Source organism: Rhopilema esculentum, chromosome 4, assembly GCF_057945365.1.
Source record: "Rhopilema esculentum isolate cy_ngs chromosome 4, ASM5794536v1, whole genome shotgun sequence".
Classification (NCBI taxonomy): Eukaryota; Metazoa; Cnidaria; class Scyphozoa; order Rhizostomeae; family Rhizostomatidae; genus Rhopilema; species Rhopilema esculentum.
Window position 1 is genome coordinate 7,989,552 of NC_142818.1, and position 16,798 is coordinate 8,006,349.

General features: G+C 35.7%; 1 protein-coding gene across 3 annotated transcripts; it reads right to left on the minus strand.

Annotated features, from left to right (window-relative positions):
• Positions 1–345: 345 nt before the first annotated feature.
• LOC148960375 (uncharacterized) lies at positions 346–16,173 on the minus strand. 3 transcript variants are annotated; one of them, XM_089114745.1, is made up of 8 exons: positions 16,020–16,173; positions 13,142–13,236; positions 12,329–12,590; positions 11,073–11,142; positions 10,060–10,210; positions 9,712–9,750; positions 8,840–8,985; positions 6,995–7,074 (listed from the first exon to the last, which is right to left on the minus strand). In XM_089114745.1, the coding sequence occupies exons 2-7, from the start codon at positions 13,200–13,202 to the stop codon at positions 8,843–8,845; spliced, it is 726 nt and encodes a 241-aa protein (XP_088970871.1). In that variant the 5' UTR covers positions 13,203–13,236; positions 16,020–16,173; the 3' UTR covers positions 6,995–7,074; positions 8,840–8,842. The 3 variants fall into 3 exon arrangements, with proteins under 3 accessions (XP_088970868.1, XP_088970871.1, XP_088970872.1); XM_089114746.1 differs by lacking the exon at positions 16,020–16,173 and adding an exon at positions 13,366–13,504; XM_089114742.1 differs by lacking the exons at positions 9,712–9,750; positions 10,060–10,210; positions 11,073–11,142; ... (1 more) ...; positions 13,142–13,236; positions 16,020–16,173 and having other exon boundaries at positions 346–7,074; positions 8,840–8,853.
• Positions 16,174–16,798: the final 625 nt, after the last annotated feature.

A 16,798-nucleotide genomic window follows, 5' to 3' on the forward strand; every position in this document is an offset into this window, starting at 1 on the left:
AAATATTTGACTTATCAGGTGCTCGCACGTATTAGAGGAAGCAATCTGAATGCAATGCAATTTGAGTAATCAGGGGATCAAGTTATCTGTGCTTCAGGTTATCAGATTATGCTGTGTAGCATCCGAAATACACACCTTGACACCAAGAAAGATAAAATATGAAGTACGTTACCCTATATGTTACACATTTACAATCTATTGAAAACGATTAAAGTCGAAAATTTTCATGTGTATGTCATATTTCATCAAAATCTTTGTTGCCCTAAAATGCACTACATCATCTATCGAATTTGGATGTAAAATTGGGTCAATTGTGTTTGTACTTACCATTAATTGATCCCTGTATTAAAGAATTAAAAAGTGCAAAATGTTGCCTTCTATTGCAATCTCCAGCTGGAATTAAATGAGAAAAAAGTCGCTATGTTCCCAAACCCGTGGTTTCTTTATCTCTTGACAATTTATTATTTTCGTCAGAGTCAGTCTATAAATAAAATAATCGCAGAGATTAATATATATATGCTGATTTTTCACCTAGATTTATTATTCTCACTAACGGTATTTCGTTAAATTATGATACAAATATAGATTTGAATACGATATATCTAATACATATATTTACAAGAAGTGAATTGAGAAGAAATTCCAAAGTGTATTAAGTGTTTTAACCTACTCATAATCAAAACTCATAACATAACCAAAAAGTACCTTTGAAATGCTTAGAGGTTTTACGAAATGTGCAAAGAGAAAAGGGGGTGACGATTTGGGCCATGATCTAAAATTTTTGCATGCGATCTGCTTTTAGAAACATCAAAACAATTTAACTCACAATCAGGGCCGCCGAGAGCGGGTAAGAGATGGAGGACTGCTTTAGGGCCTCCAGGTTGAAGGGGCCTTAAAGATATTGAATCCTATTTTAGGTAGGCAGTTAATCAAATTAATAAACATATGGCTAAAGGGTGCACAACGTTTTAAACGATTGCAAGAAAATGACTTTAAAGAGTTTTCTGAAGTGGATTGTAAGCAAAACTAAAGAGTGTGGTCGTAAAATTTTCTGCTTGCTTCGATTGCATGGGGCTTCACCTTACTGTTTTTCGCTAGGGCCTTCGAAATCTCTCGATAGCACTACCACTTAGCCAGAAAATGTTACCTATCTTGAACTTTAAAGAAACTTCCTTAAGGTTCATAATGCTTCCCATGTCCTCGGTTGTTCATGATCATGTAATGCACCAATTTCAAAACCTTCATTGATCTTAACGCTCTCGATTTTTGACATTTTTGGCTTATTCTTCACTTAAAGTTATTTCATTGTGCTGTGAAAAACGCTAACGTTAAACCAAAAAATGGATTTCATAATGATTATTGCAAATTCTGTGAAGGAAATTTTGCGTGGTCTTAAAGATTATAAGCCATGGTCAACATGTTATTTTGTTAGCACATAAGTACGCGGAAAGAATTCTATGCGCTGGTCAATTTAGTCCTTCTAATATTTGAAGTTTCTATTTGGGTAACCATGAAAAAAATCCATTCCTTACTAAGATGATTTGTTGATAATGAGCTAACATTTAGTTAAACTTTCCTTGTTTGCTATTTGCTTCTTCCCATTTATTCAGATGCTGTCTTTGGTATGATTCCCATTATGCAACAGAACACTTAATCTCTTCTGTGATAATGCATTCATTTTTTGTACTTGAATGTGTTCCTAGGAGCATGCAACAGCAATAACAAAATGTCAGAAGAAGTTGCTTGATTGGCAGAATGGAACAGGGGCTTTGTCTCTAAAGGTCTTTGCAAGAATTGTCATTTCTAGGTGCTATAATGCATTTATCAACTAAACAAGTGTACAGGTTAGGGAAAGTCTATAAAATTGGAATTGATGCGATAAGATCACTTTGTTGCTTTTTGATAGTTGAAAATCCAATGAAGAAGCTAACAAAATGATTTTAGAGTGCAGTCGGTTTGTTGGTTCACGCAAATCGGTTCATATGAAACAGTTATTGCACGATGAAACGAGCTGTTCCGTCTTGAATATTGTTTGTGTCAGGGGTGTCTTCCTGAAAAGCTACGAGGAGGGGCTGTACTGTAGGGAAATTCAAGTGACCACACCCACACTCTTACGACACCCAATAAACTGTGCTAAAGACTATCCATTGTGTGTAGAAACCATTCAAACTATTCGATGACACAAAAGACTGATAAGAAATTGCTCTGAATTTTGACAAGGGTGGTTAAACCCCCCTAAGCCCCCTCCACGGCACCACTGCTTTGTGTTGTGAAGTTTAGTACTTTTTATTTCGCTTTATACTATCCATTTAAATTGCAATGTTGAGTCAGAGGTGACCTGATAACGTTGAGAAATGTTTTTTACCTCGAATCTGTCATATCAAAATCAAAGTTGTTGTTTATGCTAGATTCAATTTCAATATTTCACCCTAAGGAAAAGAAATCAATGAATTGTTGTGACGGAAAGGTTAAAGAAAGCTACCGAATAGTGGTGGAAAGTTGGTGTTGAACGATAACTTTCGATTAGCGTCACGAAAGCGAAGTTGCAGGGGCTAAATAATTTATTTTAGGCCGTGTATCTCGATAATTTGAATTTCTCTTAAGCCCGATTGTGATGGACTCTGTTGTCCTCTTTGGTCGTTAAACCTCGATGTATATGCTGTTCCAGTATCAATATATCTTTCCCGAATGCTAGTAGGTTCGGCGCGTTTGGCTGAATGTGCTTGCCCCAGTTCATTAGCTGCAACTGGTGTGCGTGAAACTACCGATGCTTGTCTCTCAGAATTAACGCTGTTCTGCCAATGACAACAACATCTAATTTGACTCCTCCTAATCGTTGGCATCAAGAATATGTAGATTAAGGGATCAGCCAAAAGGTTTAAACTCCAGCACAGTTCAAATGCGAGCTGATAGAACTCTCGTGTGTCTTCACTTGTCATAAACAGCATTGAGCTTGCAATAGATGGAAATGTTTCAAAAACAAGGAATGTAGCCAACATTGCTGTAGTGACACCAAAGAATTTCTGGTTCCCTGTCCCACGTTTACTGAGCCCAAAGCGTTTGTCACTTCTTTGTTTCCTAAAGAAGATTGACAGATAAGTAGACACGAAAAAGGCAATAAAGAGAGAATCAAGAACCACCCAAACGTATTTGTCAATAATGATCCGAAGGGTGCGAGGTTCATTGAAACAGAAGATTGGGCCAATTAAAATCGGTATTCCCCAGCAGGCAAAAATGACATTTCGGAACCTCTTCGGCGTGCTAAAACGACGATGTCTGAATGGAAAATGCGCTCCAATAAGTCTTTCCAAAGTCAGAAGATAAAACATCGAGAACCAAAAAAAGTAGCAACTTGTTCTGATCACCCAGAAGTATATACTTTCGTTGTCAGCTGTCAAATTTCTTCCCAACATGTCTAGCACAGTTATTGTGATTGTAAGGCTGGACAGGAACAAATCGACGACACCAATGTTTAAAATAATCTTTACTTGACTCGAGGCTAGGTGTTTCAGTCTACTTATCAGATATACACCCAGAACATTGCACAAGATTGCTGCTGCATTTATAGTGCAGACACAAATAGCGATTATCTTTTTCGTTGATTCTTCCATTCTCTGTCTTCTTGATTACTGGCACTTGAAAAAAATTCAAATGCACCAGACTATACCTATTGGCAAACTCCTTTCTTTCTTGAACAAATCACATGTTCCAAATGATCTTTCGTTGAAAGTATTTCGATTGATTTCCTGCTTCACCGAGTTCAAATGAATCAGAAGACTGACAGCTTGAAAGAGAAGGCATTTTCAATGCATATGTGCAGCGAATGGTCCAGCTGCTTCCTTTTCGTAGCTTTAATTAAAAACTTTATGAAAAATCGGCTTGGCTGACGGGTTGACCAAAGCTGAGAGGAAAATTTAGACGATGCTAAAAACATCAAGAATCTATCCTCCTTGAAATTTCTTTTTATCAAGCATAGCATTTCTACTACGCATGCAAATGTTGCCGTAAAAATAATTCACAATTTACGGCAAGGGCCAAAGCTTTTAAATACCAACTCTAAACCCCCCTGGAAGACGTGATAAACTGTTTACTTTCGACAGTTTCACCTGCCTTGTCATTTGACAAACACTGTATATCTTTATTGGAAGTTTTTCCACCTTCACATTTTTCTTCAACTTACGACCTGCTCTGTAAATACTAAAAGTTTCCTCCTCGAAAAGATTTTGTCAATTTATTTGAAAAGCGGGTTCTGATAGATGAACTTAAAATTATGCACCTATAGTTAATAGGTGTAAAGAGTTTTCATTTCATTGAATTTTAGAATTTTAAAAGACGTTTTTGGAAATTTTAGGAAAGTCTCGCTATACACAGATTGGTTCTCGCAAAATTTTTGATCTGAAAATCTGCATATAGCCACAGCATCTGATTATGAAATTCATTGTCGCGCATAGCACGATTTTAATTCCTCGTTATTTGTCTGTTGAATGTGCGCCAAATGCCACCGGGCCGAAGATGCAAATCTCCCCAAGCTAAAATTTTAAAAAGACATCTCCACCATAAGCATTTAACATCGAAAAGATTTTGAAAAAAATTAGGAGAAGAGGAACAAAATATGTGCTTTCCAAGTACAAAAAGCGTACCGTTTCTCGTAAACAGTTGGCGTCGGGTGATCAAAAATGAAAACCTTAGCTTCTTTCAAATGAATCCTGATTGTCTCTACACAACATTTTTGGTTTGGATAAAACTCTACACAAATTTTTTGGTAAGGATGTCATAGCTAGTAAATTAAGATGACTGATTGGAAAAATTTCTTCTAGAGCCATGTGGGTTAACCAGAGAAGAAAGTGGATAAGTATGGGCGAACCCTCCTTATATATCATCATAAATTAATTCTCGCCATAAAATGATCTGGCGAGCAAGTTCAAACAACACAATTTTGCGGAATAACAGCGATGATAATATCTTATTTTTGTTTTACGTTCGCAGTAGCATATAATATGCCTTCTAATTTAGCAATTCAGCAGAGAATGCCTAATGGATTTTATCGGACAAATGTGTAATGATATAATTACACAAAAAATAAATGTGTAATGATAAATTCTCTTTCTTTGCTCCCAATGAATCTAGCTAATCTTTCAATGGTACTGAGCTGCGAGCAGATTTTTTGCAATCATGGCGATATGTGTATCAAATTTGAGCTTTACATCAAATTTAATTCAAAGAAGATTACTCCATTGTTTATGATTATTTTGAAAAGAATTGTTAACTTGGAATTGTTTATATAAAAGGCCAATAATTTATTATCATCTTTTTTAATATCAATATCATCACCAATTGTTAATGATTGGAATTCAGATGGATTCTTTTATTCTCGTTTCAATCATTTTTTTGCTTAACTTACACCTTAGACAACTTGTAGTTCTGTTATGCTATTGAACATGTATATCCAGTTAAATACGTCCTGGCTATGCCAAGGGCTTTCAAATCTTCTAATTACCTATTTATAAAGCGCTCAAGTCACGGAAAGACAGGTGATGGCTTTGTTGCAAAATGAGCATGAAAACGCAGAAAGGGGATAGTAATCTTTATAAGATTCATGAAAGAGAAATCCAATTCTGTAACGGTGCATCAGTTGAAACTTGCAGTTGAGAGAATACGAGCATAACGCGCATAAAGACTCTAAAAATTTTGATATGCAGTAAGAAAGGACAGATTTATACGGCAAAGATTGGGGGAGTATTAGATAGTGATTAGATTTTGGCGCCACACCCTTCAGGTAACTTAAAAATGATGGAAACGCCTATTTTTAAATTCAATTTTTTATCTTTAAGGTAAAGAAGATAAGAAGATATATAAAGTAACTTTTTGCATCATTTTGCTACTACTGGCTATCAGAAAATGCTTTTTACTGAATCGAATCGAAATTTACTGAAGGGTAAAAAAATATTGAGTGGGAGTAGTATGTCGCACAACCCCGGTAAATCCGTCCTGGTAGTAAGGAATATAGGGAACTAGAGATAAAGAACCACAGCAGTTTTAATCTGTTTTCATGGAAGACGTTTTCCGTTTGTCATTGGCAGAAAGGTATCGGTGATAGTAATAATAATGATAACAAAAATAATGATCATAATTCTATAAATTTAATGATGTTACTAAATGGTCCAAATATGGCTTTGTGAGCACAGGCTTTCATTTTCAAATGATTGCTTGTTGATAGAGCATGCTTATTACAGCTTCATCAATAACTATATAAGGAACATGTGACCAAAATTCATGTACCTTCATTTGCATTCCGTGTTAATCGACAAGACCATCCTATGTAAACATGAAAGAAATACGAAAGATTTGATTAAATTTTTAATTAAACCTTAGATATTTCCTACTGTTTACATTATTTGTTATTGTCAATTAATATGGATTGTCAAATGCTAGTGATGTGATGAGTTATAAAATGATTTTCGTCGCTTTCATCATTTTTCTATTTTGTCTTTTTCAAGATACTGAAACACTATTAACTAAAAGTGAGCCCCCGTGGTCACTTGCTTAATCTCAGCCAATTTGTTTTCGATTTGACTAATTTTGCCCAGTTGAAGGTATGCCAAGGTATTCTGTTGACTAAAATTCCAAACTCGTGAATTCTGAAAATACACTTTATTATCTCATAGATCTCATTACTTTGCTAGTTGCTACTCTACAGAAACCAGAGGAAATGCAAAATGCTACTTCAGGAAACGAAAAACTTTTATTACCAGCTTTGCTATTTAAAAGAAAATTAGACCTTCGCAAAGAAAAACTATACTTTGTGTCTAACATTGTTAGATTTGCCAAATCTAACTAAACACAATGTTGGAAAATATAACAATACTGTGCAAATATTGGCAAGTAGAGTTTTTAAATACGATTTTTAGGATAAAATCGCAATTCACAGAGATTTTCACATTCGGTTCTCCGCAAATTTTTGATGACAAGGACAAATACAAAAAATGACAACTCATCAACATGTTTCAAGATCTTAATTTTAATGAATCGCTAAAGAATGCAGACAGTAGAATGATGATATGATCTTGTGATGTCCTAAAAAAGGAAAAATGGTGTAAACACGATATTCCAGCTTTATAAATATCACATGAAGAATTTGTTCCTTGATAATATAAACATTGATAACTGCCAATCTTTCCTAATTTGCATTTGAAAAGCTTGGTCGTCGGTTGCTGTTGGGATTGATAAACAATTATGAAAATAGTAAAGATTATTTTGGCTGTTTGTGATGGTTTAGCTGATCGAAATAGTTTGGTGCTGGTTTGAACAGATGGCGCTTTCTGTCTATAGCTCTATATTAATTTACACTTTGTTCCTTTCGTTAATTCTATTGTTATCTTATCCCTAAATGCCTGAGACCCCAACTAAAAGTTGATGTACTTGCCAGCTATGAATAACTATTGCACTTTTGAACAATATTTTGCCAATCACTAAAAGCATCTGAGAAGCGATGGTTTAAAGCATCACATTGTGCTACATTCTGCAGTAACCAAACCCACGAATGTAAAATGCTTCTAAGTGACAATGTCTCTCATTGAGTTTTAGCCATGCGGTACCTTGTGTTACAAATGTAGCTATATTATGCTGTGTTCTTGCGATATTTTTGGTCGTTAGAACTATTGATAGCAACCATTTGGTGTTTGGACAGCATTCCCTAAGTCCGAATGGTCCGAGTCGTTTACCATTGCCAAAAGATAAAAGTTGCTTCAGCAATTTCAAAACAATTCAAAGGTAGTTTACCTAAACTGCCAAGGAAGCAAGCAAGCAAGCAAGCAAGCAAGCAAGCAAGCAAGCAAGCAAGCAAGCAAGCAAGCAAGCAAGCAAGCAAGCAAGCAAGCAAGCAAGCAAGCAAGCAAGCAAGCAAGCAAGCAAGCAAGCAAGCAAGCAAGCAAGCAAGCAAGCAAGCAAGCAAGCAAGCAAGCAAGCAAGCAAGCAAGCAAGCAAGCAAGCAAGCAAGCAAGCAAGCAAGCAAGCAAGCAAGCAAGCAAGCAAGCAAGCAAGCAAGCAAGCAAGCAAGCAAGCAAGCAAGCAAGCAAGCAAGCAAGCAAGCAAGCAAGCAAGCAAGCAAGCAAGCAAGCAAGCAAGCAAGCAAGCAGGCAAGCAAGCAAGCAGGCAAGCAAGCAAGCAAGCATGCGAGCAAGCAATCAAGCAAGCAAGATTTACTTGGTAACTCAGGTTAGGGTTCTGGCAAGTTCTAGCTGTTGTTAACCTACAGCTATCCCCCATCGTGCATTTTGAATACTTTTTTTAAAGGATTTCATTTAATTCTACCTAACTCTACCAGACAAAGGGACTCGGGAAAGGCAAAACACAGACAATGAACTGAGCTGACAGAAGTTTATAATAAAGTAAATGTTCAGTGGCGAAATTTACTGTTGTGTGGCTCTGAGACCAACTCCTATGCTGTCTACCAGAGCATGATGGTCATAGGGTCATTGACCGTGCAGAAGGTAAGCTAACACGTTTCTGGACTTCGCTGTCTACAATAATTGATAACCGACAATAGTTTAACATTTGAAACTTCAAGGGAAGCCCAGAGCCTTATTTCTTCAATCAGTAAGAGCGGTAATATACTGAATTTTATACTGAAATATATTTGTTGCAATAGACAGCAGACGTAATTGTTTTACTCAACGTACAGTAAAAAACATTGCTTGCTTCGACCAGATGACCTAAGCGAATAAACCTTTGGTAACTAAAAATTTGAAGATTGCACGTCGAAGTAGACGCTGGAAGCGCTACAACGGTTGACAGAGGATATCAAAGAGAAACAAATAACGAATGTTTGGAAAAAACCTACTCTTTAGCAATAACAGGTCTTTTTGCAATTTTTCTGAAGATAGTTTGTGAGAAACGGGTTGCTGGCGTCGTTGCAGTATGGTTTCATGCCATTGCAAGCCAGTGGTACAAGATCAATTCCAGCACAGCCACCAACTGCACCTCCAGCTAAACACAATAATCAAAATAAAAATTCCTTTCTTAATTATAAGACAACCAAAAAATCTATGGATATTTTCTTGGTATTTTATAATGCTATTAGCATTCGCGTTAAGTTGTTTAGCATCTTTAAACATCGTATTCAACTTCCTTGAGAATACTCTTTAACTAGTCTGTTCTTGTGGAGAAGTCTTATTTAGACACTGACCAGAAGTGGAATCATTAAAGCATTGACCAAATGCTAAATTGTTTACAAATGTACCTATTTACGGGCAGGGACGGATTTAAGTTGCAAGAATCGGGGGAGGGTGTTGGATAATAATTCAATTTTTGTGCCACACCTTTCAGTTTACTGGAAAATGATGGAAACGCCCATTTTTAAAATTAGGAGTTTATCTTTAAGAAAAAGAAGATAAAGAGATTGATAAAGTAAAATCTTGGCGTTATTTGATTACTACTGACTACGAAAAAATGCCTTTTACCGAATGAAAGCTTTTTACCAATTCGCACCCTCCACCATCCCCCTCCCAACAATAATAATTACTTTATAATGAGCTCAGCATAGAAGAGCTTCTTAGACTAACATGTGGAATATGATTTATTTCGATTACTGTAAATGAAAAATAGAAAGCATTCTGGTGAAGAATCACTAAGAGAAAGTTTCCATTAACTTCAATCATTGACTGGCCGATAATATTGTTGGTTGAGCAGAAGCAAATTACAGCTTGATTTTACCTGTGCCTGTTAGCTCTTCAACGGAGAGACTTTCTTTTCCTAAAACAGATTGAAGTTTCATATTATAATTAAATGACATTAACGAGAGTTGTTCTTAACATATGATAATTTTTTCGCACTGTGATCATGTCAAATTGCGTCAAACATTCTTAATAGAAAGATTTTACATCTTCATTACTTTAAATGAATTAATTGAATTTACAATCGCACTCGCCTTCTTTTTTAAATGATTAACAAATTATCAAGCTATAAAGGCTTAGCACTTTTAAGAGTGACTAGCAAAGTATGAATGTCGCTTTGCTTTCAAAATAGAAAGTATATCTCCCAAGTAACAGAACTAATATCTACCTCCTGCCTTCAATTTCATGACGTTCTTAAGAAACTGCATGCTTGTGTTGCCTTTTGGTTTGTACTGGCACACGATAATTGTGTGTATTCTTAAGTTCTTGTAATATAGTGCTTTTCCACAGCCAACAGTTGTAGTTGATTTCCAGATGACCTGAATGAAGATTGTTTTCGTTTATGAATCTATCTCGAATAACTGAATATAAGCTTAATTTCCCCTAAAGAAGTAAATGGCGACTTTTGGAGAGCACTGTGCATTGAAATCGTAACATCCTTACTTCTGCTAGATATGGTCTTAAAATCTGCGACGATATTGAAATTTTTGTTTAATATATTTCTTCCTCAATCGTGATTCATCTCCTTTTAGAAAGGCACAGGTAAGCCAATAATGGGCATTTTATAGCATAATATCATGTACCATTCATATTACGTATATCTTTAGCATCACAACCTTGCTACAGACATGATTCTTTTACTATTAAAGCTACAGATATAAATCCTTGGAATTAGGACATCAATACTATAGTTGGATATCAAAATTCGATGCTAATAGAACATCAAATGTGCTTTAAGATATTTTTGTCACTTTCTAGCAGTTAAAATTATGGCAGTTCCATGGTGTTCTGTCTTGTTCACTTTCAAACACCACTTCAAGCTAAACGTGATATTCAAATAGAATGTCTATGCATCATATTTCATCTAAATTGCTGCTTGCAATAATTTGTCAAATCAAACGTTTGTTCATTGGTGATTCGTAGAATTCATGCTGAGAGCCAACACAGTTAAAAATTTGCTTTTAAACGAGTTTTCTTTCCTTATAGACCTTTGAAGGTTTCTGTAAAGAACAAAGCAACTAAACCGATATTCAAATCATCATCAAACAAAGTGTGGAAAAATGTAGCAAGAGGATTCAGTGTAGCCAACCATATTAGATTTCCATTCAGCCTTGGCTTTGATTTATTAAACATTGGAAACATTAACGCGGACCTTTACGAGATAAATAGCATTTTTCATACCTGTGTGAAGTGGCCGGTAGAGGTCCATGGAGCAATGCTTTCATAATTGTACTTAATGCCTTCTCGGTACCTGAAAATGCAAATGATTTCCTCTTAGGTGCAAACTAAGAAAATCTTATTGATTTGTTATTGTCATTTTTGTAGGATTCTCTTAATCGCATTGGAACATCTTGGTTATCTTCAGACTCGATTTGTTAAGATAGCACATCTCAGTATGGGAAAATTGTACAGATTCTCAGGGATTTATAATGCGTCATATTATAACAAAATATTTTCATGCCATTTATCCATTCTGTTAACTCCTCCCCCTTCATTAGAAATTTCCTGCATCCCCACTTTTTTGTCAAGTACCTAACAGTAAACAGGCAAAGCGCTTAATGCTGAGCAAACTTGTGGCTTGTGATGCATAAATAGGGGCGCATTTTAAGATAATAGATGATAAGCGATAACAGAGAAGGCTTTTAGGGATAAAATAACCTTCTAGTAGATATAATAGCTGAATCTTGGCTTTTCAAATCTTTACAAGAGTTTAGGTATTAAATCATGGTTTAATACTTTAGCAGCCTAGAACATACAATCAATAACCACACTATGAGCTCACAATTACACTGCAACTTAATGACAAATGCTAGAGTGCTCGAAGAGCCAAAGAGCAATGCTTCATTGGTTTGGGAAACTCTCTCACACCCGACGGCATGAACAGAACCACTAACCGTTAACCTTACAGCACTTACGATGTCATTATTTTTCTACCACCTAAATATTATTGATATTACAACTATTTTTTGTCATAATCAAAAATAATCTTTCTTTATTTTGATTGTTATTATTACCGTCATCCATCGTCATTGCACTTTCATTCTGGCACCACAACACACTTGCTCATATCACTCGCCACCCTTGCAGCTTCTAGTTTCATTACCTGTTTCTTCTCCGCTGCGCTGTATTCACACCATTCCACACCCACCAATCCGACTCCAAGATCGTTAATCTCAAATTTGTAAATTGATTAGCCCGTTTACTTTTGCTCTGATGAAGCCCTGTTGAAGCCCTTTATGACCGGGCGAAATATTAGCTATTATTAATTTGCCTGTGCTTATTGTTGTTTGTTCTCGGTGTTTTGTGGTGTTTCTTATTTTCTACATTTTTATCGATTATTCGTTGCAACGCTAAAAATTAGTGAACGCTAAAAATTATGTGATTGCTATACGCTACATAACATTTATGATGATGCATTTTACATTTTGAATTATTACCAGAAATACATGGCATTGGCAATTTTCCTCTCATCAAGCCCTCCTGAATTGCCAATGTAGATATTCTCCCCATAGTCGCGTCCTGCTGCCGGTGAATGGTCCATAAGGTAACTGCTGCCACCTGACTTTTGGTTATCTGATGCCAATTTTTGGGCATAGCTTTCAGCAGAGGTTGCAAGGTCTGCATCCCATGTAAGGTCTGGTGTATCTTCATGCTGGCCTCTTGCCACATTGTGGGCAAAGAGACATTCACCAGCAAAGTCTGAAATATAATAAAATGGCTACCACTTGCATTGTATTTCAGAGTCTTATCTTCATCCATTACTAGCAAAAGTTTTTTTCAACACTGGTAGCCAATTTGTCAAGACAAGGAACACGCACACTTTGAGATCAAACTTTTACCCAAAAACCAATGCAGGACCCACGTCACCAGGGGGCCGGAAGGGCCATGATCCCCTACTTTTTGGTAAGCAAAAACATTTCCATAGAGGCCCTGTCTTGAAGCACTAAATTCAAGTTCGATTTATAGAACAGGGCCCCTTCACCTTGAAATTTGTGGCGTGGGCCCTACATTAGCTATCTGATAGGACGATGAAGGGTAGTGTCTTAGAAGAATAAAAGCTTTCTGTTTACTTGTCTTTTTAAGGAGTAAAAATATTTTAATGAATGAAGCAAATGTTTGTTTCTGAATGAAAGGAAATTTTCATTGCAAGAATAAAACTTGTATATATTCCCTTACCAGTCAGAGCGTTGATTATAATGTTTTAAAAATATATTGAATATGCTGTAGAAAAGCAGACAAAATCAACTTACCCGACTTAACGGTCATGAACAATCCAAAAGCATACACAACAAAAACTGCAAAAGTCATCATTGTTGCAATTCCAACAGGAGAAGATAAGGATCAGCTAGAAATGTTTATATATCAAAACGATTATTGGCATCAAGAAAATACATGCAAGACATAAACATAGAATTGGAAACATTGCTTTTTTTAACATAGCTACTAACGCAATTGTAAAATGCTAGATAGTCACCTTCTTTAAACTCCTTACCAAAGATGCAGCAGTTGTCTTCTAAAAGTTTTGGATTCGGTCGCAATGGTCTTTTATAACGATCGCAAAAATGCAAAACAACACAATGCATTTTGCCATGTCACAAATGAAGCAGAGGTCAGCAAGAGTGACCTTGTTGACTTCCCTTTCAAACAAAGACTGTTTGCTAAGAAGCAGCACATAATTTTGAGTTTGTTTTATGAATGAAATGCCGACAAGAAGAACAAAGAGAACATGTTTTGCTTTCTTCAATCACTTATTTAAAAGTTCCGTAGCTTCTTTTAATTAAGTGTTTAATTCGTGGAAACTTTTTCAAACCAGCTACAAAGAACAACAAACTAATAACAAAAAATCGATTTCGTATTAAACCTAACATGACACTTGCTTATTTGGTTACCAAGGAATATAGAATTAATTTTACATATAGAATTGCTAGGCTGTGGCTTCTATGACACCCTTTTCTTGATAACAAGTTTATGAAAGCATATTGCATCCTTCAAACAGGACTTCAAGCACAATGCAAGCTTTTGAAAGCTTCCGTAATCTCATACCACATTTCGTTTATCAGACATTCCCTTTACTTAGCTACAACTATGCATAGAATAGTAGCAATCTGTTTATTTCAATCAATTTATTGTAACTCTAAACATCAAACACAGAAGATCTTTAATTTACATAAAAAATTGGTTTTCTCTACATTAGTATAAAAGCTTTCCTGTTGTAAGAGATCAAATCGATACTTGAGTTATATCAGAAGATGCCATACAAATTTTCCGAATGATAGCCTTTGAAATTATGATTGTTGAAACGTGATGTAAGAAAATTTGGTTTTGTTTTAATATTCAAAATCGTGTTTTAATTAGACACATTTGCAAACCCGTCAGAGGTTTGGCAAAGCATTGAGGATGTACAGGAGTCGTTTTCGGGTTAGCGCTCCAGACACTTACATGGCTTTAAACAATCAAGTATAAAATGGATGCCTCGTTGTTCTTTCAGAATGGCTTTTGATTTAGAAAAGCCATACATGATTCAAGCAAGTATAAATGATGGCTTTACCTAAGGGAAAGGATGTCTTCAAACATTGGAAGAGGAACCAATGTGGTAGAGCATTCCTTAAAAGGGAGAGACTTATCAAGGATGCATCTAGGGGGCTTTTGGGGGCATATTTGGTCGGAAGAAGAAATGTTCACAATAAGAAAGTCAGCGCCGCAGACTACCCAGCCTCCTAGCTCGATGTTTATAATCGTCCTGTCATGGAGTTGTTGCTCATTTATAGCATATTTAAACCTATACATTATATTTAAATATTTTTATGTTTTAGAACGATTGTACCTCACTATGTTTTAACATCTCTTTATAGAATCAGCAACAACACCACTGCTCTGGAATCTGCACTATTAAAATTTTTTGGTCATATGTCAATAAAATTTGGTAAATGCTGAATGCAACAAAGTCTAGCCTTTTCTAATACTGTTAATATGTCTACTTTGCCACTGTTTTCATTGCACAAAACTGTTTTAATAGGAACTTCAAGGAGATAGAATGGATTTATTCTGTTAGAAGTCTCTGTGCAATAATTGCGCTTTCATTTTAATATTTGATAATGATATAGCCATCATGTTTTGGTTCTAAACAGGAAAAAACATCTTGAATAGAAAAAATATGAAAATCAGGTGTGAAACATAAAATTAAAAAAGGGTAAATTTCAAAAGAAAATCTGCCCATGACTCGATGTCAAAGCACTAAAGCAGATTAGATTGACTGTTGAATCTTGAGGCTGTTTGTATATGTTTTTAAGCGTTAGAGAAAAACAAAGTGATTGCTGTCCATGGAAACAAATTACATCTATCATAACTTTTCTCTTTCTAAAGGAGAGTTGCAACTAGCTAAATAAGGTCAACTCGTATGACCTAGTGAAGAAATTACACTTTTAAAGCGAAAACAAACAAAATTTTCTCATCAAATTTTTCATGAGAAAAATTTCAAATCTATAAACTGGACAGCTTTGGTCTAGTTTCAAGGTTCCGACGAGTGAATAAAATGAATGGGAATGGTAGAGCTGTTTCTTTACTTCGTTTACTAACTGTTCGGTCCATAACATTGTTTCTTTTTCATTCACACTGTTCCATGACACTTTTTCAGCCTACATTTTACCCTCCCCTATTTCATCTACATTAAGCTAGTCAGTCTGTCTTTTTTCAAGTTCTTTGGTCAACTTTTGCTTTACTTCCTTTTTATCTACTTTTCTTCGCTCTGTTTTCTGCCCGATTTTCGCTCTGTGTTTTTTCCTCAACTAATTCTAGTTAGTCCGCATTTCGTTTTTCCTGCTTCGTGCATCTTTCATTATACTCTGATGTTGCTAGATTTATTGTTTATTTTAGCAAGAAGCAACATATACCGGTGTCAAATCTACCATAAAACCCTTGAATATCATTAAAATGTTTCTTAATTTACAAATTTATATCATTGATTAATAAGCCTAATACAACTTCAAAGAAATAAGGTAGAAATATATCTTTCTCTTTTGCTGTTCAGTATGTTCAGTTACGTATATCAATATTTTCTTTCGTAGATATTTGTAGTAGTTTTTTCTGGTAGCTGAAGGTTGAACATATGTTAATGCAGAACTCACTCACCTTAGTTTTGGCTGTGGTTGACAGCGTTTGTTTGGCACCAATTGGCATTGACTTGTTCCAGTCAATGCTAGCTCCTTTTAAAGCCGCGTTTCTGGTGGCATTATCTACTAATTATTTTTTGTTTGATGACTCAAGTAAACCATACATTCTTCCTTTGTAGTCTTGCAATGCCACTGCTAATATATAATCAATGAAAGGCTGTGCATGATTGTTGTTGAAAACAACTTTCCCAAGTGCGATTTTTTTTGCCTTACAATTCATTACGTTTGAACCCCAAAGGAGACGTACAGAATTCAATAAAGACTACTATGTCATTCAAGTGGCTGTAAACGGGGGTTAAAGGAACCTCTTGCTAGGCTTGAGGGTAGGAGGTTAAACTAACAAACGAAAGGCAAAACAATTAAAAAAGAAGTCAAAGATTTACTGGTCCTAAAAAAAGCGGACAATGATAAATAACACTGAGGTCTAAGAGCTAGGAGTCCCAATGCGCAACTAGAAGACACTAGGGGTCAAAATACGAAGAATCCCTTTATGTAAAAGTTGATCTTGGTTCAGTAAGGCCTTTCATCATTTTGTACAGCCCCATTCTGTGCAGAACTGCTATGTCGATTCCTTATAGTTGACGTAAGGACCACCACCTATCAATTCTTAGTTGAAAGGATTCCTAATTTTAGAGAAACAGAGAGGGGGGGTAATGTTCGTAACAATTCTTTACTACCGTCACTATTTCAGAGAAACTGCCTCTGAAAAACTTCACAGGAGGGTCTATCGCTTCCCTT

Coding starts and splice junctions, on each gene's coding strand:
- LOC148960375 (XM_089114742.1), bottom strand. CDS start 3,611: ATGGAAGAATCAACGAAAAAGATAATCGCTATTTGTGTCTGCACTATA.